The 24,009-nt window shown below is 44.9% G+C and overlaps 1 protein-coding gene across 1 annotated transcript; it reads left to right on the forward strand.

Annotated features, from left to right (window-relative positions):
* The first annotated feature begins 91 nt into the window (after positions 1–91).
* LOC142766941 (uncharacterized) lies at positions 92–22,965 on the forward strand. The gene is made up of 4 exons (XM_075868133.1): positions 92–118; positions 3,407–3,476; positions 14,357–14,467; positions 22,721–22,965. Exons 1-4 carry the CDS (start codon positions 107–109, stop codon positions 22,927–22,929), a joined length of 402 nt encoding a protein of 133 aa, XP_075724248.1. The 5' UTR covers positions 92–106; the 3' UTR covers positions 22,930–22,965.
* The last annotated feature ends 1,044 nt before the right edge of the window (positions 22,966–24,009 follow it).

Below are 24,009 nucleotides of genomic sequence, written 5' to 3' on the forward strand. Positions count from 1 at the left end.
CTCTTAATGGGCGAATCTTTCTAAAAATGCCTCACATTAGGAATTTCAGCACTAAGTGAAATGATACAGTTACAAATTTATTTTCAGTTTGAATACTAGGAGAATAATGCCAGTATATGTGAGTAACTTTTACTTTTTTCTTGACCACATTGACCGTAAACGAAGTCGCTGAAAGCATTCATTTATTTACCAGTGATTCAAAGAATGCTTCGCATTTGTAATTCGAACAAAATAGAGTAAGCATTGATTACTTAAGTCTCCTTCTGAACTATCCTTTTTGGCGTAACTGAAAGACAGTGAGCCTCAAGGGTAAAAAAATATGAATAATTAGATTGAGTGGGCTTTGGATTGAGTGGGAATAGTTAGATTGAGTGGAATTGAGTATAATCCATACCTTGTGGCTGAACTATAAATGAAATGGAGTGAACCACATTTATTAGGACTTAATGAAAATACTATGAAAAGATATTCAGAAGCATACATTCGTTACACTTCTCAGATACCAAATGAGAAATCACGTTCGAAGAAATGCATAGCTGCTAAGACACGTGCTGTCTGAAGTGTAGCTGGCAGATATTTTTTTTATATCTGCCAGTGTAGCTGGCAGATATAAAAACATATCAAGTAAGTGAAAGACGACAGAGTGAACATCGAGCCTCTAAACCTTCAAGTTCAAAGCTATCAGGATCTCATACGTATTCACCTAAAACGACAGCTTATTGCTGGGGCTTTGCCATTGTCCGTCGTCGTAACCTTGGCCTCCGAGATGGTGAGTGCTTCGGCGTGCTTCTCTTCGGATGTCCCAATCACTGCACTCCCCCCCAAAATGAACGGGTATCACCTCGCGCGCCCACCTACCACACCATGGCGCAGATCCCGGTGGTGGTGTATACCGTGGCACAGAGCAGAAAGCACTGCATGTAAGAATTATTTTCTATAATTTAATTTTTCCACGTGTGAGCAAGAATCACCACCAGAACTTTCTAGCTGCACTAAAGGTGTCTTTTCTGTTACTGCATTTCTTCAGGTCTAACTTACGAAGAAAAAGCGTAGAAACTGCCAAACTTTTCTGATATATATCATTGCAAATGTATTAATTTGTCTGTAGCAGCATTACATTTTTCCATCACGGTCAGTATAATCTCGGCGCTAAATAGCTTGATATCAAAATTATAGAGACATTCTAGCATTTCGTCATTCTACAGACGTGCATTGGGGAAAATAGGGCTGATTATCATGGTTGAATCATATTTACTCCTGTCGTGACACATAGTGCCCCCGCGATGGTGTAGTGGCTAAAGTTCTTGGCTGCTGACCCACAGTTCGCGGGAACGAAACCCGGCTGCGGCGGCTGCATTTTTGATGGAGGTGAAAATGCTGCAGGCCCGTGTGCTCAGACTTGGGTGAAGGTTAAAGTGTCCCAGGTGGTCGAAATTTCCGGAGTCTTTCACTACGGCATCTCTCATAATCATACTGTGGTTTTGGGATATTAAACCCCACATATCAATCATCATTGTCACTTTAGGTGGAATACCTGCCGCGCATGACTGCGATAGAAGAAAAATGCTGTCTTTAGTGGTTGTCTTTTTGTTGTGCGTTTGAAGATTATGATGCTTTAATCTTCATGATATCTACGTATAATTTTCATGCTTCTCTGGCCCTATACAACAGGTGTAATTGATATTTTCAGTTTTGTTGAAGATATCCTATCAAGTAAAAGCCTTATCACTTCTAACAACACCATGTGGTTAGCACTGTCGAAATGTGATCCCATATGAATTATCCTTTGTTTAGAAGAAAATCAGTCGTTAGCATCTTCGAAGCCAGCAGTTGCTGATCCGCACTCACACGTTGTGCATGCCCTGTTTTTTTTAGGTAAACGTGCTTCAAATAAATGCATATTATTTGCTGAACGAAGTCTGTCTGTTCATTGCGGTGCGGCCCAGCCACCTGCGTTTAGAAGATTGGCAACGAGAGTTTCGCTCGGAGAAGACCAAGAGATAAAAATGGCCCACGGAGCAGCATGAGTCAAGTGCTACCGGTGTTCGACATCGATAAAGTGTGGCCGTCATCCTTTATAAAGCTGAAGAATATTACGGAGCGAGTGATAATAATCATCATTCTAAGAGACCACTGCTGGTAGCCGCACTTGGATTGGAAACAATCGATATTCTGTGGGGAAGCATTGAGCCAGAGAGGTCGAACACGGCAACGTAAAAGAAAGTTGTGAACGAGCTGGACGACTCTTATGATCCTACGTAAGATATTTCAGAAATCTCCGAGTACTTCAATCGAAGTCAGCAAGACAACGAGCCAGTTTATGAATTCATAATATAAATCTGCAGGCCTTCCAAAAACAGCAATTTTGGTTCAATAAGGGGTCGGATGTTAAAGGGTCACTTGCCAGGCCCTATACCAAATTTTAGTTAGACCATAGAAGGTGTTGGGCGCCCGGTGTGAACAACATTATGTCACAAGAATTTCTTATTCGGTTAATTACGAACTGAGAAAACTCTTTTTTTTTTTTGAAGCGGCGCGAAACGCGGATGAGAGAAGGCGAGCTCGAAACCCTTGCCGCTCCTCCACGTAGCCTTTGGAAGCCAAATCAGTTCCCTACCCTCTTCGGCATCCAACCAAGAAGTTACGTTCGGATGACGTGGTTGAACGAGCCCAACCACCGAGCGCGAGAGCTGCGTTTTCAGGGGCGAAGCTCCTTGAAGCGGCACCCGTTCGTCCCTCGTCGTAGTCTTAGTGCGTAACCAGTTTTACGTTTTGACCTGCACAGTGGTACCGGTGGGAGATTTCTTCTGTGCGTTGTTGAACTGTAAAAAATTCGCAGCGGACGCCTTAACTAAAAGCCGTATTCTCCTGTCTGTCATTCCCCGTTAGCAGCCATTTATTTATATTTAAAACGAATCTTCATGACCCATAGTGAAAAATACGCGGTTGCATGGACTTCAAAAACTAAATCCAATTCTCTGTACGTCGTACTGTCACTGAGGGAAAACATGTTGTGAGCCGACTGTTTCTTGCAGCTGTGGAGTATTAGAGAAACGACAAACTAAACCATGCCCCGCCGCGGTGGTCTTGTGACTAAGGTACTCAGCGGCTGACTCGCAGGTCGCGGGGTCAATGCCCGGCTATGGCGGTTGCATTTGCGATGGAGGCGGAAATGTTGTAGGCCCTTGAGGTCAGATGTGGGTGCACGTTAAAGAACCCCAGGTGGTCGAAATTTCAAGAGCTCTCCACTACGGCGTATCTCAAATTCATATGGTAGTTTGGGGACGTTACACCCCACATATCAATCAATCAATCAATCAATCATTAATGCAACACTAAACCATGTTACGTCGATGTTTGCATTATTGTTTTCAATGTTACGTTATTTTTACATGGTATTTTATAGCAATTGACAGCAAGCTTTGAAGTGAAACGACAGGGTTGGCTATTCACCTTTGTGACACCTACAGAAGACGGTAAGGATGTTTTCAGTATTGATACAGTCCACTACGAAAATGCGAGCTGAAATATAGACGCCATCTGCTTTTGTAATACTGCTATTTACTTCTAAGTGCAGTCTACAAAAAGTACCTATTAGTATGGCTCTTACCTATATGTGCGTATATAAATTTGGAACTTCTTTTCAGAACACATCCTCAGGGCTCAGATATTTTAACAGTACTGCAAACAGCTGAAAACTAAGTGTATTAGCAAAAAAATGCGCAAAAAACTATAGATCATGTTCCTGAAAGGAACCCTGATGGGATGCAAAGCAGAAACGGGCGCACCGCGAGTGCTGGAAGAACGGTTTGAAGCGAAAATTGCACGAGTAAACGTTGACTTGAAATGCAAAGACACGCACGTGAGGCGGGTTATGTTTCGTGTGAGTTTCGTCGCAGATAAGTGACTTGAAAGACTAGACAAATCCATTCACGCGTTCGTAGCAGCCGTGCGGACGTTGCCTGGCAGTCATTTGCAATGGCATGCAGGCCACGTCCGTGCAGCTGCTGTGGACTCGAAACAAATCTGTCGAGTGTTTCCACTTTACGTGTGGTCGATGGTTGCAGGCGGTGCAGAGAGTGAAGCGAGAGAGAACTGTGTTGGGAGCGGGTGCAGGAGCCAGCAGCTGCTGCGGGTGAGAAAGACAGTGACGGCAACGCCCAGCTGTTACGACCTACCTGGCACCGCTTCAACGAGACAGCATACGCAGGCAGTCAAACAGCTGCTTCGCATCTAATAAGGCAATTTTCATGCGAAGAATGTTACGAGTGACTGGATTTGGTAATGGCGGTGGCAGTGGCTATGATGTTTAATCCGGAAACTCAGGTGGCATGAGTGTACAGAAATATGGCAACGAATCTTTTTCGGTAACATCTTTGTTTTCGCACTTTTTCCTAACACATCATGTTCCCTCGAATGACGGCTTGTAGGGAACAAACCATTTATATTTTTTAGAGATTACTTTCATTTTACGTTTCCACAGTGCATAGTTCTCTGCATATAAACGCATGACCGTCTTTGTCACCTGCAGCAACTGATCTTCTGCACTCGACCGCATGTAAATAAATTGTCAACATAAAGAAAGCAAGAATAAGGGTTGAGAATGTTGAACCGAACAAAAAAAGATATAGAGAAGCACCTCACAATGTGCCACCTGCAGTGCAGCTTCACGAAGATCTCGGAGCTAGACAGCAGACAGCTACCAAAAACCTGGCTTACTGTCATCATCGTGCCGATCTTAATAGCACGTAAGCCAGCGTCAACCCCTTCAATGTACAGGCCTGTCTCTCTTACCTCAGCCGCCTGCAAGGTGATGGAAGCAATGGTCTTGGCCCTCTTTGAGTGGATTGCTAGGGCCCTGGACTACTTTCCCGAGTAACAAACTGCATTTCGGCACCACCTCCACACAACAGACTCGATTAGTGACGCCGTCTCTGCACTGGAGCATGCAAGAATCATGAAAGGGGCGGCCCTTTCAGTGCTTTTGGACGTGAAATATGCATTTGATGGCCTAGCACATCTGGTAGTCATGCAGGTACTAGCAGCCCTAGGCGTGCACGGCCGCATACTCTGCTTTGCGCAGGGCTTTCTGTCGGGCCAATTTTTCGGCATGAGAGTTGGCCACGCGCTCAGCTCTCCACAACTGGTATGGACAGGGGTGCCACAGGGTTCTGTACTGAGCCCCTTCTTATTCAACATCGCATTGGCACGCCTATTAGCTGTCATTCCTTCCGGCCAGCACTACCCTGTACAATGTTCCATATATGCTGATGACGTTACCTTGTGGAACTGGGGCCCTACCAGGAATCTGCAAACTGTCCGATCTTGCCTGCAGAGTGCACTGAATGGTGTAGGCGACCATGTCGCATATGTAGGTCTGGCTGTCTCTCCCGCTAAAACGAAGGCACTCCTTGTGCACCCCAGACCAAGAACACGCAGCAGAGTGGCCCATCTAACCATCGAGGGCACCACAATATTTCGGGAGAGTGTGGTGACCTATCTCGGGCTTCGCACCGAACATAGGCTGTCCTGGTCCCCTGCAGTAAAAGAAGCCATACGCATGGTGAAGAGAACCCAAAAGGCCGTGAATGGCATCTTCCTCAGTGGACGCGGCTGCTCACTATCATGGCGCTTCGCCTTTACACAGCAGCAGCCACATCACGGCTGCTGTACGCATTTCCAGGGGTAGAACTTCCTCAGCGGCTTTTGGAGCACCTCGAGTCACTGCATAGCAGCTTCATTTGTTGTGTCCTCGGCCGGCCACGGTCCTCTCAAGTCACAGCCACCCTGGCAGAGGCAGGGGTCTGGCCTCTCTCCTGGCTCCTAAATTAACGTGGGCTTCTGCGCATTGATCGGCTAGCCCATACACTCGATGGATGCCCCCTGCTTGCGCAACTGCAAAGTCGAGCATGATCTCAGATGGGGAGCTACTGCAGATCTATCAAGCAGCTGTGGGACGGGTGCTCCAGCCGTCCCTCTTCCCTCGCCAACAGAAGAACCATTGGCTAACAACACTGATCTGGGAGGGCTCTCCAAGCGTCGCTCACCCATTTGCGCGCTCAAGCAGGCGTCTGCCTAAAAGATAGAGAAAGAGCTGGCTGGAAGGCTTATTGCGTACACAAACGGCTCCGTCATCCCAGACACAGGCTCGGCCACAGCTTCCTGCGTTATGCTAGCACTTGGTTGGACGGCCTCCTGCCGTCTGCTTTTTGCCGCCTGCTCTACCACTGCAGAGACGGCCGGTCTCCCCATGGCAGTTCACCAGCGGGCAGCCAACCCCGCCAACGTGCCCCGGAGCTATCGCGCACGACTCAAGGGCTGCGTTGCTGGCCTTGGCAAAGCCGGAACGAACAGGCTTCGCAACGCAGTTGCCCATCACCAAACTGCACGCCATCCTTGCCAGTGGTGTTGATGTTCTCTGCACTCGGTCCCATCTTATGTGGGAAATCAAGGAAGTGAGCACGTTGACGCCCTGGTGAAAAAAGCTTATCACTCCACCGTCCCTGCGTACCATACCGCGGTCGCCTCAGACTTTTAGAAGCTCACATTGAGGAGGCTCTTGCTACGCTTCCTCCCTGACAATCGAGTAGCAAGGATAAAACCCCCAACCCGGCTGCCTCACCGGGGTTTCACCAGAAGGGAGCAATCTCTGCCACTTCGCTTTTGCGTCGACTGCTCCTGGCCTGCGGCCCAGCGTCATCGGCTTGGCAGAGCCTCGTCTACGGCATGCACTGCGTGCGGGGCTGATAAAACCATCGAGCACCACTTGTGTGTTTGTCCAGTATTTCTCACAGAACGCAGCGTCTTGCTCACTACACTCGGTCGCCACGGTCTTCCAACGGCTACACAGAGCAACCTTCTCTTTCCTGCATGGAACCACATCCAGGCCATCAAGGTGGTTCTTTGTTTCCTTGAGGACACTGGACTCGACAACCGGCTATAGAAGCTGCCCGCCGCGTCTTTGATCATGGATGCCATTTCTCTTTTTCTTCTCTCTTCTTCACATCATTATTGCCTCCTCCCCTAAAGGCACTCAGCCGTGCTCCTAATGAGGGCTCGAGAAGTTGCGTCTTTTCCTTTCCTGAACCACTATCTCTGTCTCTTCCACGTCTCTCCCCAAGACTTCAGGAGCTCTCCGCCAAAGCCAGACGTGGCGTTGTCATCGTTCCGCAAACTGGAGCTTCAGTTCTGTATTTTGTGTTTGTAAACAAAGGTAGGCTGATGTCGACATTATGGGTAGAAATATAGCGACGTCCACACTCAACTTCCACCATAAGCGGCGAGGGCTGCGATATGCGCCAACAAAACGACGTTGTAAGACGCCATAAGCGTTGTGAAAGCCATAATCGCTGAGGGCTGCGATGTGCGCCAACAAACAAAATTTAGTTGTGAGATGCGACTCGCATCCGACCGCGATGCAACTCGTCGGCCTACCGTTTTTTTTTCTCATTGCTTGACTTACTGGGTTTTTGATGGTGCATGCACTTTTGAAAACCCTGTAGAAACTGCGGTAGGCAGAGCGTCTTTTGACTACCAAGACAGCGCCACCGCATTTTCGTGACGTAAGTCTTGTGGAATTTCTCTATAGGCGCACAGCGGAGGGTCGAAATGGCGGACAATAGGGTAATGTCGCGAGCGTTTACGTCAGCATCGTAGAGCGTGAAGACATGTTCATTGGTTTATGACTACTGAGAGACTGAACTGCGTCGCAGTTTTCTCACCGTGTGACAGCTTCGGAGCATTGCTACATGGCGCCGCCTACGTCGCTGGAATGACCTAATAGGGTGACACCAGACGTGACCGGCGCGACAAGCGTCCGTCGGTTCGGCCCAGTGGCAACCGGTGCGAAATGAAGCATGTCGCATTTCCTAATTTACACAGCACAGCGTCTGCCTTTCTTCGTGACGGAGTGACGCCGTGTGCGCTCAAACGGGCATGCGTCAAAACAACGGAGCGCAGCGTGCGCCTACGAGTATATGGCATGCAGATACACCATGAAGGGGAGTGAGCTGATCTACTGATTTCTAGAAGGGGGATTTTGGCGGCTGGTGTGGCATTGCCGGCGTAACGCAATAAAACAAACGCCGCCGTGCTCACGTCGAAGTGTATTGGCACCTTGAGTGTGGTGTGTAATAACGCTCATACATGACACGCATATCTAGATTATCATGTTTGCACCAGTCATATGCCGTCGCCATCCATTCACGAGGAACAATACGAAATTTTGGCTTATGTTAAGGTATCGAAATTGCTGAGAGTGCATCATGAGTGTGGGACGTAGTCATTTTGTTACATGACACGCATCCCATGATCATCATGCTTGCACGTCTCATTTATCTATGTTGTCCATTTACGTCACATAATACCAAATTTGGTACATGTGCAGCTAGCGCAATGGCCGCGAGCACATCATGAGCGTAGCATGTAGTGATGTTATTACTCGACACGCATCTCATGATTATCATGTTAGCACCAATCGCATACCTTCGCAATCCATTCCAGTCCCGTAATACCAAATTCGGTATATGCAAAGCTAGCGAAACGGCTGCGAGCACATCTTGATGCGGCATGTAGTCATGTTGCTACATTACATATATCTCATGAATGTGATGTTAGGGTCTCTCGCTTTTGTTCGCCATGCAGTCATGTTATACCATACTAGTTTTCCAACACAATATGTGAATGAAACCACCGCAATAGCAGCAAGACCATTACATGTAAATCATGAAATTTATGACATACATTTCATGATCTTTATGTCGTGACTTATCAGTTATTTTTGTCATACAGTCATGTTATATCAAACCAAGTTTTGTATTGATACCATCATACAAACGGTAAGGAGAGCTAGAAGTCTTAGGAAGCTAGATAGATAGATAGATAGATAGATAGATAGATAGATAGATAGATAGATAGATAGATAGATAGATAGATAGATACGCTCAATGTCACCGAAGTTCACCAAGAATCGCTTAGCATGTAAAATTTATTCATAAGCTGTGTCGTGAATGTTGTGCCTCTGTCTGTTATGACGCTAGAAGGTGCACCGTGACGCAACGCAGTGCGGCGCATGAAAAATGGCACTACCTCAGAGACCATGGCTTGAGGGATCGCTTATGTCTCAGCTTAGCGTGTTAAATAATCGGTTAATACGATCACCCACTTGTGTCCGTCATATAAAAAGGGAAATGGGCTTAGAATGACCATACCAACTTGTTCGAACCGCTTACAGTGCGCTTCAAATGGCTAAAGTAAGGCAGCCAGCTTAACAGACGGTTGCTTTCAGCGCTGGCATTCCCGACAGCCCTTGACGTATTGTTTGACGCATCTCGAAACTCTAGGGCCATAGTACTTCTCGGTCATTCTGGCAAATGTAAGGGTGGCAAGACGTGGGTTCGTCATGACAAGCGAAGAGGACTTCGTCATGCATGTTCCGAGGACCTATCAAGAAGTACACAGGCACGGTCGTTCATATGGGCGTTCTTCTTGCATTGCAAGCCGTCCCGCAGGCAAAACTACGTCAACGAGCGGGGGAGATGATGTGGTACGGTTGTGTCGTGGCCCTCCAATTGATAAAAAATTGCTCGAGTTTCTTCGTCGTCACGCAGTCGTCCCCTCAGGTCCGGCGAGTTAATGGCTCCCAGGAAGCCTTCGTCGTCTTCTGCTCCCTGACTGACGAGATGAAGCAGTGTGCGCGACAGTGTGTCACCGTCTTCATGCTTACAGGCCGACTTTAAACGATGGTAGCGTCAAATTTCTGTAGCCGCAAGCCCAACCGTGGTAGTTATTCCGAACAGTCTTGCATGTTTGCCAACTAACAGAGGGCATGATGGTCTATCGCTATCTTGAAGGGACGACCAAAATGTATGGGTAAAACTTATGGATTTGCCCACACTACTGCGAGGCACTCTTTCTCCGTAGTGAAATAATTCGTCTCGGCACGGCTTGGAGGGCGGATGGCGTAAGCTATGACTCATTCAATGCTATCTTGACACTGAACGAGCCCTGCACCGAGACCAAGGTTGCTGGCGTCAGTATGCACCGCCATGTCAGCAGCATCACCGAAATAAGTGAGAGTGGGCGCTGATTGCGTGCGCTGTCGAAGTTTAGCGAACGGTGCTTGTTGCTCGTTTTCCCACATGAACGGTGTGTCCGGCCTTCTGAGGCGAGTCAGGGGTTCCGCTATCCCTGAAAAGCCGTCAATTAACCTGCGATAGTAGGCACAAAAACCAAGAAAGCGCCAGAGGGCTTCTTATCGATAGAAGCTGGAAATTCGGCAGCACCGGCGCTTGTCTGGTTCGAAACGAACTCCGGCGTTAACTACATGTCTAAGAATATTGAGTTTCTTATAAGAGTAGGGGCATTTCTGTGCTTTAGTGTGAGGTTCGCCGATCGGACAGCTTCCAGAACATTGCGCAAGTGGTGAATATGTCGCTCGAACACGGCAGAAAAGACCACCACATCGTGAAAGTAGACAAGACAAGTCTGCCACTTCAGATCGATGGGGACAGTGTCCATCATTCGCAGGAAGGTAGCCGGCGCTGAATACATGGAAAAAGGAAGCACACGAAATCGGTAAAGGCCATCTGGAGTCACGAAGGCTGTTTTCTCGTGGTATCGCTCATCTACAGCAATTTTTTAGTACCACTTTTCAGATACAGAGAAGAGAATCATTATGAATGGCAAAATCTATTGAACGAGTCATCAATATGCGGCAGCGGGTACACGTCTTTTTTGGTCACGTTGTTAAGCTTCCGGTAGCCGACGCAAAAGCGTAGTGACCCGTCTTTCTTTTTGACCATGACAACCGGAGACGACCATTGGTTGTTGGATAGTTCGATGACTCCATCGTAATGCCCCTTTCGGACTTGCGTATGTACCGCTTCACGTTCTTTTGTCAACACGTGGTAAGAATGCTGGTTGATCGTGCGTGCGTCGTCGTACGTGGTTATTCCGTGCTGTGTGATGAATGTCTGGTGTACCATGGAACTTGCGAAGCAGGACCGACATTTAAACAACAGCGTGCGCAGTGCGGTCTTGTTACTGATCGACAGCGTAGGATTGATGTCGATATTGCCGAATGCCTTCTCTGTGGCTTTGGTGGCCTCCGACGTGAAACCGTTGCCAATTTCTTCTATTTCGTTGACAAAAACAATTCAAGTGCCCTGGTAGAGGTGTCGATGCTCGTTGCTGTCACAGGTCCCCTCAGTTAGGGAGGCCGGGCTAATTCCAAGGGCCGAAGTATCGGCCCCCCGAACTGCACCACGAAAGCGTTGACAAATCAGCAGTGGTCCTATTTGGCGCGCCAGCGGACGCCGGCTGTGGCCCAAAGAACAAGTCAGAGCCGAAAGTTTGTAAGCAAAACAAAATTATCTTCTCAAATATGGCAGATCAAAACAATACACAAATATGTACACTCGACAATAGTTGACTACGATATGTCACCAATCAAACAACGTAATACACACTACAATCAGCCACACTCGAAACAACGGACACAGACAACCATACACACTACAATGAATCGCATGCATCGAACAACCAAGACACTTAAAGACTAAATACTTCGAAAACTTACTCAGTCCAAAGTCCTTGGAACAAAAGTCTGAATGATACTCTTCCGAGAACCACTCACTCAAATCCGGCACCGTTGTCATTCTGCTGCCCCCGAAGCTTCTATTCCAGGAAACCTCGCGTTCTTAATTGGCGGCTGTCGAAGCACCGAACTTCTTCGGCGGTAACACGTCGGCTTCCCACGCGCAGCTGTTGCCACGCGTCTTCACTCGCTGGTGGTAGACACACACTCCTGTCTGTAGCAGAGGCTTCACGCCTCAGGTCGAAATCCCCTTCTTCTCCTCCTTTGTCACTGAAAACAAAAGGCTTTGCCCATACGGTGGAATGACCCTACGCACACTAGCGCAACATTCCCTCTTCTCCTCCTTTGTCGCTAAGGTCAAAAGGCTTCGCCGATACGGCGGATTGGCCCTACGCACACTGGAGCTAACTTCCTTCTTCTCCTCCTTTGTCGCTAAGGACAAAAGGCTTCGCCGTTACGGCTGAATGACCCTATGCACACTGGCGCTAACTTCCTTTTTCTCCTGATCTCCCATCTATGCTGCTAGGTTAAACACCCTTCGCGCTGGATTACAGAAAATTCTCATCATTTCCGTTGGCGCGATGTGCAGGGAAGGCTGGGGAAAGCGCGAGACTTTTCGAGGGCCGTCCGCGACACATGACGCAACTCTGCATCACCACGCCCCTTTCCCTCGAGAACCTTCCAGGGCTTGCTGGCCGCTGATGTGAGGAGGTTAGTCGGCGGACTACGCTTCCGAGGGGAGGAGGGACGGCGCGCCCCGGGATACTTTGGATGCTTGTTTTCTTCTTTATCGTTGACTTTGAGGTGCCTCTCTAGCAGTTGGTCGCAAGAATTCGGCGGCGCGCCCTTTTTTGAGCGCTCGTTTGTGACAACTGCTAAAGTTCGCAACAACAACTGTGATCAGCCCCCACGAAGCTGTATGACACTTCTGGCTACACAAAAGTCTTGTTTCAAAAGGTGCTCCAAGTTCGTTGCGGCCACAGATATACCATCGCCCAAATTGCAGCATGTGACGTCGCCCAAGGCACTTGCTCGAGGAGGAAGCGTGACGCTGTCTGGAGAAACTCGAAGTACGTCGAGACGCCGTTCATCTTCCGGTACATCAATTGCTCGGTCGGCTGAAAACATGACACGGCGCTCTCGCAGGTCAATAATAGCGCCATACTCTTTAAGCGTTTATTTCGTTACTCCATGCGTTTACTGTGGTATGCAGTCATGTTCTCACATGACACACATCTCATATTTATCATGTTTGCACCAGTCACATGCCTTCGTCATTCATTGACATCACATAATACAAAATTTGGCGTATGTGAAGCTAGTGAAACAGCCGTGAGAGCGTCATGACTGTGGCATGTGTTCATGTTGTTACATGACACGCATGTCGTAAGATGTTCGGGTGGGTTATTTACCTATGTCGTCCGTTCGCGTCGCGAAATACCGAGTTTGGTACATGTGAAGCTAGCAAAACGGCCGCGAGCTCATTATGCGCGTAGCATGTAGTCATGTTGTTACATCACACGCATCTCATGTTTCTCATGTTTGCACCAGTCACATACCTTCGTCATCCATTCTTGCACCGTAATCCCAAATTTGGTATATGTGACGCTAGCGAAACGGCCGCGAGTGCATCATGACTGTGGCATGTATTTATAATGTTACATGACACGCATGCCATGATTTTCATGTTAGGGTCGGTCCCTTGCGTTTGCCATGCAATCATGTCATACTATACCAGTTTTGCAACATGTCATGTGAACAAAACCACCGCAAGAGCTGCAGGACCCTGAAATGTAAATCATCAAATTCGTGACATACCTTCAATGATTTTTATGCTATGACTCGTCAAAAGTGTTGTTCATGCAGTCATTTTATACAAAATTTGATTTTGAAATCATTACCGAAACGGGCAGGAGAGCTAGAAGTGGTATGCGGCTAGATAGATGGATAGATACTCTTAAAGCCACCGCAGTTCGCCAAGAAATGCTTCTCATTTAAAAACGGCTGCTCGTCAAACAAGGTAACTACAAAGGATTTTTCGTGAGTTAGTTTCAAACGGTTGAGTGCTACAACTAGTAACTCAGTAAAGTTTTATAGCCGGTTCAATGTAGCGGCATATCTGCCTTGAGGGCGTGGTGCCGTAGACCGGTGGCCGCCGCCACCACGGGAGAAAGAGGGCTGTTCAAATTGCACGGCAAGCCTCACCGTCGAGGCCTTTCAACCTCCGAAAACATTGCCGCTTTTCTGAATGCAGTTGTAGACCTCGAATATATCAATACGACACCATACACCATGTAACTTGTAAGCTCCAAACATAAATTACGTCTTATGATTTCTGTTGTGAGCCACTACATGAGGGGTTCTCTTTCTCACGACCGAAGGGCACACGCGATGGGTAGGCGTTGGAAGAAAGCATAAAAAGGCTAGATGAGAGGGTGGTGAACAGCTGGATCATGCGGATCCGGCTGGCATTAATAAATTAGAGGAGTCGCTGCTTCAATAATCACAGGGAGCGTACGCCTCTAGATTTTATTTATCAATGACGACCACACACTGCCTTATGCGATGGAGAAACGTGAGTTCCGAATGTGGGCATGCCATGATTAGCTGTTTTCTTGTTGCTGTGCTTGGTAAGGGCCCAGATAACATGGGTCGTCTCGTATTGCATAATGATGTTTGCGCATTCTGCAATAAACTGCTTAGGCTTTCATACGTAGGTACCGATTCTGAAAGCGCTGTGATGGCTTTATGTTTTTACAGAAGATTTTCAACCAACACCAAGTGAAGAAGGCGAAAAATTACAAGGAAAATACTGGGTGTTAGATTATGGCAATGATTGCTTGCTCTTAGGATTTGGTTCTTACAGAAATGGTAAGCGAATGTGCACATAAACACTTTTTAATCATCTCTGAAAACACTGATACAATAAACTCAATAGGTTCAGGTAATCCACTCCTCTACTAAAGCGATAGATCTCATATACCCTTTATTGTAGCTCTTAGTTTCAGCAGCTCTACCAGAAATTTTACGAGTGCTGAAAATACCACTCTTTTTTAATGCTAAGGAAACCAGTCGAGTATAGGCAAATTATATATAAAGAGATAATAAAAAAATGAAAGGCAAGGAGGTTGACCAGCAGTGTACCATCAGGTGCGCTACCATGCACTAAGGCGAGTGGCCAAATAAATGAAGATATGAACAAAAATGGAGAAGAAAGTAGACATACAGAAAACAATGAACAAAGGAAACTGTAGAGTTTCAGTACTACAGCCCATTTATTAGGCTATCACCACGCGAAAACGTCAATATGCTTTGAATATTTTTCTCTGCAAAGACTGTTTGTGTCGTTTGCAGCTTGGTTTTCAAAAAATCTTCATAAGCATATTTTTTTTGTAAAAGTGGAGCGGTTATACCAAACGTTCGTCGTAAGCAGCTAACAGAAGCAATCACCATCATGAACGGGAATGCGCTACAGCATTCAGCCAGTGCACCTTCTGATTTGCTTTAAGGAAATGTACCAGTGCACCTTCCGATTGGCTTTAAGGAAAAGTACGCCATTTCGTCTGGAACAATTCTGATTGCGAGAATAATTGTTAGAGCAAATTTAGAGACAGAACAAAAAAAGAAGAAAGGCAGAAATAGAAAGAAAAAAATGTTTGGTGAAAAAAGTCTTGAGCCGGCAGGGTGCGAGCCCACGTATCCACCTACAATCTGAGGGCTAGCACTGTAAGCACTCAGCTCTGCAGGTACACTGGTACAACATAACTTGACTCTCAGATTATAGGTTTGTGGGTTCGCATTCCGCTTAGGCAGCTGGAGGAAATAGTGTCGATCTCTTCCAACGTCAGAAAGTGTAAGCAAATTACGCTCGCAATAATTTGATCCACATCATTCTAATGCCAGCTAGCCGGCGTCCAACTGATGAGAGCTTTCCGCTGTTGATTTGCTGTGGGCTTGCCAGCATTGGGTTGCTGAGCGCTTGCCGGTATTTTGCCGATCAACTAATTTCCGACGTTTCGCCGATGATGACTTGCCAGAATTGGTACGAATTTGGCATGCTGTGATTCAGTCGATAATCCCAAGCTGTCAATGGGGCTTCAGGTAATAGCGGTTGATGCAAGCATGGTGCGACTTTGCCGACGCCAGGAAGCCAGTGGTGTAGCCATTTGCACGCGTTGTTATATGTGGTTGAGGAAAGCCTGTGTTTTCTACAAAACAACTCAAATGATGAAAGTGCTGCTCAAAACACTGTGCTGACTCTTCTTGAGAACATGGCTCAGCTCCGCTGCCACCCCCGAAAAGTGTGGTGTTAACGGGCACGTCGGTTCAGAAAGGCCTTCGTCATATTTTCAGTGCATGGCTGTTGCAACGTGTTACTAATGCAAACATCATGCGCACCACGTTAGAGTTGCATGTTTGTGTAGTATGTTACGTGGAAAAATCATATTAAATGTGACCGTCGCAAAAAGCACGTGAGAAGCAATTGTTTAAGAAGATATTTACTTGAGAAAATGGGTATTGTCCTTTAACAGAGCGTTTGATTCGGCGTCTGGTTGGACAACATCGAGTGGCGGTCATCTAATCTGGTCCCGTCTTTCACGCTGTTTTATTTTTCGTCCAACTGATATATAGCACAAAAAGGACGGCAATAAATTGGACACATGAAATGACTGACACAAGTGCAACTTATGTTTGTCAATGTCAAACATTGTCAATGAGCTCTACATTGAATGAAGGATGGCAAATGGGCTCAACATTAGACGCTCATAAAGCCAACGGCTCAGCAAACGTCATTTGAACAGCGGCAAGTGTGGTCCAGTGTTGCAGAGTTGGTACTCCGAAATCGGAATGAATCTCGAGTCATTCTACATTTTTGCGACCACGGATTGGAATCGGAATAAAATGGCGACAAAGTTCGGAGAAATGAATTGGGAATAAAATCAAGCTTGTTTCCTACGAAATTGAATGGGAATTTAATTAAGTCTTCTTCTGAGAACAGAACACATTTTCGTCGACATGCTGTTTTTCAAACTTCAAACATTATTATGTTAGACCCTAATTTTTAGCAACGAAGCAGTTATTTAAGAGGCTTGGTTGATTACAAGCATGGTACAATTATCAGCAATGCACCTACTATAATACCGCGTATATATAGGCTGTCTTGCTCCAAAGTTTACTCTATTCTTCGCGTAACACGGCTCTATGCCATGGTTTCCGTAATGCGGAACTATACGGTGATGGCATATCCTCCTGACAACTTGTGCATTTTTTCCCCCTCAGTGGCGCCTCAGGCGCCTTCTTTCTCTCCACCCTTCACACTATTTTCGTTTCTGCCGCCGTCGGCGACTCTGACGCATATTCGGCATAGTGATCCTGTAAGTTGTGGTGCGCATTGGCACCGGTGCGATGCTTGTGTTTGCTGGAAGCTTTCTCATAATATTTTGCGTTTAGTCTCACCACATATCACCCCCACCCTATCTTTTTCCCAAAACTGTCTTCCCTGCCTACATACACGGATGATTTTGCCTGAAACTCTATCGCAAAGGTATGTTGGCCAGTGCAGCTGTACCATTCGTTAACAATTGTGAGAATGTACCGTTCGCACACGATGAACTGTTGTACAAGATGAACCGTACAGAAAGACATAGAATGGACTTTTGAAAGCATTTAATCGTTCGGGTAGCCAGCTAAAGCACGTGATTTTCCGTAACCCTTTGCGCCACCCCAAATTCCTGCCCGTCGATTCGCTAATTCTTTATTTTGCACTAATACACATAGGCTTAAAAAATAATAAAACACAATTCACTTGAACGTTCGCTCTTGAAAAACAAGCCCTGCTTATTCACTACTTAAATACGAACAGTTTATTTGTCACAAAAAGCACTAACATCCTAGTAAATGAAAGCAGTAAGATGATTAGTGAAGCTTGCAGTTTGAAAAAAAACGTCCGTGAATAGATCTGACTCAAATGATAATACAATACTAGCCTTTTTAGGTAATTGGCGTTTATATGTGCAGGTACGATTCCACAACAAGATAAATAAATTACATAAGCTTTTAAAGAATAATGGGTGAAGAGCAATTGCCCACATAGATTATTAGTGGCAAGTACACCACACAGGAAAGAACGAATTGAGGAGGCCATAGGCGCTAACGCGCACATAGAATATTAAAGGCTTAGCCTGCATCGTTTATCGTGTAGCAGCCATTTGAAGCCTATTTATGCTCCTACTATGGAATAGCATGCTGTGTAGTAGTTAGCAGCCATGAAATTTAGAAAATAATCGGCGTTGTGTACTCGTCATCGTCTGCCCTTCTACATACGTCTGTAATCACTTAGCAAGAAATTTTCATTCCAAAGTAACGACAACATTAGTATCAACCTAAATTATTCTTAAGCGTGTCACGATTGCTACAAGATATACGGTGGTGTTTACGGGAGATATGACAACGTGTGACATGGTAGTTACCTAGTTGAAAAGGCTAAAAAAGCAACCTAGTTTAGTAAATGTAAAAGTTTCAAGCTTTAGTAGCTGCTGGCTAGAGTAGAGATGCCATGAAGGGCGTAAAATACGCTAGAAAAATGTTTCCAACTGTTTTTTTTACATTTTTTTAGATTGTGCTGACCATGCAAATACCATAAGTAGCGGGAAAAGTGCCCTATGTGAACTAGCATTGTGGTTGTACTGCACGCGATGAGTCACCAAGCTACTATTCCTTAGCTGCGGTTACGTGTTTAGCGAAGCTTTACAGTATTTATGCATCTGATGAGATGAGCTTGATGTTGCAACAATTATTCTTAGCTTGATATAATCATGAAAAATGGCAGATCCCACGTAATACATGTGGGAATCGATAATATGCGAAGCATGACTCAGGAAGGTTGATATGTCACTTTTAAATGAGCACATTACAAGGTGGACGTAAATCATGCCACAGATGACAAACATGTAGTGATTATCATGTTTGAACGTGTCATATACCTTCGTCGTCCATTCACGTCACCTGATACCAAATTAGGTATATGTGGAGCTCGCGAAATGTCCGCGAGCATGATATGACCGCAGCATGTAATCATGTTTCACGTGACACGCATATCACTATTATCATGTTTAGATGTGCCATTTACCTTCGTTGTCTATTTGCGCCACCTGGCAACAAACTTGATAAATGTGGAGCAAGCAAAACGGTTGCGAGTATGCTATGAGCGTAGATTGTAATCTTGTTTAGCATGACACCTATATTATTATTATCATGTTTGACGTGTCATTTACCTTCATCGTCTATTCACATCACGTTATACCGAATTTGGTGTATGTCCTGCTAGCGAAACGGCTGCGAGCACGCTATGAGCGTTGTATATGGTTGTGTTTTAAATGACACGCACATTATGATTATTATGTTTGGACGTGTCATTTATCTCCGTCGTCTCTTCACGTCATGTATTACCAAATCTGGTATATGTGAAGCTAGCTAAACGGCCGCGAGCACGCTACGAGCGTAATAGGTAGTTATGTTTTACAGGATACTCACGTCGTGATTACCATGTTTGCACGAGTTATGTACCTTCGTCTTTCATTTACGATTCGTAATACAAAGTTTGCTATATGTGACGCTAGAAAAACGACCGCGAGTGCATTATGAGAGTGGCGTGTAGTCATGACTAGTCAAACCATAAAAATTATGACATGCGTGTCATGATTTCTACGAGAGGGTCTATCACTTATGTTCGCATGCAGCCATCTGATATCATACCAGTTTTGCAAAACGGCTTGTGAACGAAACCAACGCGAAGCAGCAAGACCGTGAAGTGTAAATCATGACATTCATAAAATACATGTCATGTTTTTTATGTTGTGACTAGTCAATCATGCTCGTCGTACAGTCTTGTTATGCCATAGCAATTTGGTATATATACAATAATTGAAAAGGCCAGGAGAGCTAAAAGTCGTAGGCAGATAGATAGATAGATAGATAGATAGATAGATAGATAGATAGATAGATAGATAGATAGATAGATAGATAGATAGATAGATAGATAGATAGATAGATAGATAGATAGATAGATAGATAGATAGATAGATAGATAGATACGCTCAAAGTCGCCGAAATTCGCTAAGAAATGCTTCGAAATTATTCGCAAGAGAGGGGCTTCGCTTGCTAGGTGAGGTGATGGTATCCCCAATTACGCTCCGCGCTCCTCTGAGTCATTCCTACGTTTTCCAAACATTTCATAATTTTAAGTTAGGGAATAATATTACGTATTGGCTAATTCTGGTAATAATGGTATTGTACAACTTATTGTTTGATTTTAACCTGGATTTTTGTGCTGCTAGTTCTTTACTTCCTGTATTCAACGCATTACATTAAGCGTGATCCCCCTCCTCCATAAAATTACTGCCTGACAAGACAGGCCCCTAAAGTGCTCCGCGATCAAAAAATATGCACCTTGCGCTCATGATGCAAGCGTGGTGCCATCTGTGAAGTAAGTGATCGACCTAGTTTTTTTTCAGCTTTTGTTAGTTCACCCAACTTTTTTCTCATCCTAAGGTTTTGCTGGTAGCACTAAATACAGTCAGACTTGGCTATCCTTCTCATATTATGGTCGGTTCACCACACTATACGCACGCGTCGCGTGGGTTTGGCAGAAACATTTCATGTGATTACCCGCCACGTAGTATTGCGATATTCAATACGAGCTGTTACATGGTTCTTCTCGGGAGAACCTCAGGTGGTCAATATTTTCGGAGCCCTCCACTACGGCGTCTCTCATAATCATATGGTGATTTTGGGACGTTAAACCCCACATATCAATTATGGTTTTTGTTGGGAACATTTCACGTGACCATGTTTGAAATTTTTCATGTGAATGACTGTTACGTGATATTACGTCACTTCAAATGACTTGGCGAGGTACTACACGATGTCACGTGATTTTAGTACAGTTGGCAGATTTCATCTGTTTGTGGCATGAGCAGGTGGCGCGACCAGATCAATAGTGGTTTTGGCAGGAACCTAACCTGATATTACGACATTTGAGTCATGGGACTCGTGTTTACGTAATTGAGTCATGGGACTCGTGCTTACGGCAACGTATACGTAACTTGCTGATAAGCGATCTTACGTTTCTAAGTCTTGTGAATAAACGTTGTGCGAAGAAACGTGCTCACGGACTAGTCAAGTGGGGCTATTTGATTTAAATCCGACTAGCTGTTACGTGATGTTACAATATTTGTGGACACGTAGGATACCTGTGTATGATAGTTATTGGTTTCGACTTCTGAACAAATTGTGTTTAGAAAGAATGGTTAGCGATTTAGAGTACTTCGTACTCTACTATGGGAGAGCATAAAGCTGTCCCGTGGGCCCAACACTTGATGAGGTCCATTGCTGAACAAATTAGCGAATGGCTTCTGGAAGCGAAGCCGTTTTAAGGAGAAAAAACCACACGCTTGCCTTATTTCTGTTTGAACTGAACGGCACAATCAGTTTTATTAGTTCAGCTGTTGAATTTTTTTAAATTCCGAAAACCCGATTTAACAAAAGCACCCGAAAAAACAAGACGAAGTGTTTTTACATGGTTGTATTTTTTTGTTGATTTTCGTAAAGTCAGTGCTCATTTCTCACAAGAGCAGCGTAAAAGCCCCAGTTTTCGTCCTTCACCAATTCTCTCCGAATCGACCCTAGAAGCATCGTAGCGTAAGACGTAACCTGCTCAGAATCGATCATATAATGCATAGTTGCACCAGTGAAGATAATGTTTTGCTGGAAAATACGCTGGTGCAATTCGCGCGTGCCGAGGAGCATCGAAAAGGAAGAAAGATTGCCCCCACTGTTCAAGCCATGCTCGCCAACAGCGCTATCATCATACGTTTGTGAATGGCGACATTGCCCTGCAGAAAGATAGCGGACGTTTAGGTTGTATGCTAGCACACTTTTCGCTCATTTGCGTTTCACGTTTAGTACAACTATTGCATGGTCACTCTGACGATTAATCGTGTTAACTGGGTTACGCCAAAAAATGACAAACATAAGGAGGATTTGATGCCAGAGATTAATACATATGCTCGGACGGTCCAGATAATACGTTAAGGATATATGATCAACCGGAATAATGAGCGTCAAGGTGACGAGTGCTCACTGTGCATGATTACAATGATTATTAAATAATAATGAATAGTATAAAATAAAAGCTATGATGATGTAACTCGAACTCGTGTATAGCTATGTCTTGTGGCGTGCACATGCCTGCTTATATGGAGAGTATCACATACTTGTTTCTGGACAAAAGTTTCTTCATAGACAAATTTTTGTAACAATAGAAGAGTGCACATTGTAATTAATACTACTCACATCCTCTCGAGCAGCACACACCAAGAGAAGGGTTCTCAAATCTGACATAAGTGAACAGTGTGAATGTGTACGCGCATTGCGCTAAATAATGCATCTATGCTATGCCTTTTCATCTAAAATATCGAGCGTGAACGAGAATTCTGCAGCACAATCAATGTAGTGATCACCTGGTTATGCGTTGTGTATTAACGAGCCCTTGAAAAATGCAACATAGACAATTTAATTTGAAATAATTTGTCTTGAGTAGTTGCTCATCTTGGACACGTCATACCATTAAAGCGGCGAGAAAATGTAACCAGCAAGAACCCTTAATCACCTCATTTATTTACCGCTACGTTTTTAAATACACAAATGCAGGCACTTTCCACTACAAAATTTTAGAATACTAAATGTGCGCATAAACCATGGCTGTTTCGTTAACGGCCACAGACAAAGGCCACAGGTTGTGAAAAAGGGTCTTTTTATTTAAAATGTACGCCATTGGATGATTATGTCGTTGCGGGAGCGATTCCTTCTCTATCAGCTTATAAGCTCTTTTTTTCCTGGTGTCAAACCACGAGGGTGAATGCGTATCGTCAACAAGCAGTATCGTGCCGCACATGCAGAAGAAATGAGTTTACTAAATGAAATATTTCTAGTGCTAAGTGAGTGATCGTTGCAGACCAAGGCTGTTACTTGAGTAACTGTCGCACGGAAGCTTACGCCAGTTATGTTAAATTGAATAGAAAAATTAGTGGTACTTACCAAATTTTATTACTTTTGTTATTACAGGTAGGTTCCAATGCCTAATGTTGGTGAACTTGGACTCTAACGGCAACTATGAGGAGCAAAACAAAAGGTGCTTTCAGACTAAACGCAACATGTGCCAAGATGATATGATCAATGTGTGGAAACAAGATTGCAAGGAATTCTATGTTAAAGATAAAAGAGCCGATGAAAAACTTGCTAAGCAGTCAGCAGCCACAAAAAGCACAGCATAAACATAATTTCGTGATGTTCAAACATTTTTTTCCAATATCAGGAATAAATGTTTTGCTTGTTGAATTTAACAAGTAAAATGTGTGAAAAATGTGTATTTTGCGTTTGGCTTTTCATATCACGCAATATTTGTACATTGTATTTTTTAGTATAAGCAACTTCTCAATCCTAGTAAAGATAAAAATGACAAAAAAGTGATGGTTCTGGCTCGCTTGCAGTCTAACACGTTGGCATAAAAAGAAACTCCCAAGGTCAATATTTCATGACAATTGACTATGATGCGCAACAGAGACAGTAGAAGTAGAAGACGGATTTCCATAACAAACGGAATTTGTTCAGAAAGATGATGTTCGTTCACGACATCTCAGTGACGATAATAGAACTCATGTCAGATCTTTGTTAGGGTCAGAAATTCACCAGGCATTCTCTTTATTTCGTGGTTTAAATGGTTCCGACTATATTATTTACATGATTTTACAACTTGCATATGCTACGACGTATTCCGGGATCTTTGTTTGCACTGCGGAAGCATTGCGCCAAAGAAAACACTAATGGCGCTTGTGCGTAAATCTGTTGGCACGATGGGGTCTTTGTGGCATAATATGGAAGGCGACGTCCGCAAACGAGGGAGCTTTGCGACAGCGTCGTCGCATTCGATCAACCATGAAGTGAAGGCTCCGTCACTTCCAAAGACCTTCGTCAGCCATCATATAGTAGCAAAGTTCCAAATGAAGTGCCAAAGTATATGGATGGCCCTAGAAAATGCTTAGTTCATTCAAGAAGGTAGGTTTGGTGAACTCAGCCACAGCCGAAAGATTGTTTGCAATGGATAGGATTCTTTCCTTGCGAATAGGCGGGCCCATTCTACACAGAAAAAAGAAAGAATAAATAGAATAGTAATTAAATACAAGCATCTTTTACCGCACAGCACTTTACACGACGTAGCCATGCATAGCAAACAAATTGTGCCGCATATGGGTCCCTGTTTATATCAAGTTGTAGACTAGGATTGTTCAAGTACGTCAGTACACGCCACTGGTTTTCAAGATGCGCAATCCCAGAGCAAAAAGGATGACTTCATG

The sequence above is a fragment of the Rhipicephalus microplus genome, chromosome 7 (genome assembly GCF_043290135.1).
Source record: "Rhipicephalus microplus isolate Deutch F79 chromosome 7, USDA_Rmic, whole genome shotgun sequence".
Lineage (NCBI taxonomy): Eukaryota > Metazoa > Arthropoda > Arachnida > Ixodida > Ixodidae > Rhipicephalus > Rhipicephalus microplus.

What these genes read in the sequence shown, in the direction of transcription:
- LOC142766941 (XM_075868133.1), top strand. An exon ending in TGTGACACCTACAGAAGACG is followed by an intron (nt 3,477 to 14,356) that starts GTAAGGATGTTT and finishes ATGTTTTTACAG; the next exon opens with AAGATTTTCAACCAACACCA. An exon ending in ATTTGGTTCTTACAGAAATG is followed by an intron (nt 14,468 to 22,720) that starts GTAAGCGAATGT and finishes TTGTTATTACAG; the next exon opens with GTAGGTTCCAATGCCTAATG.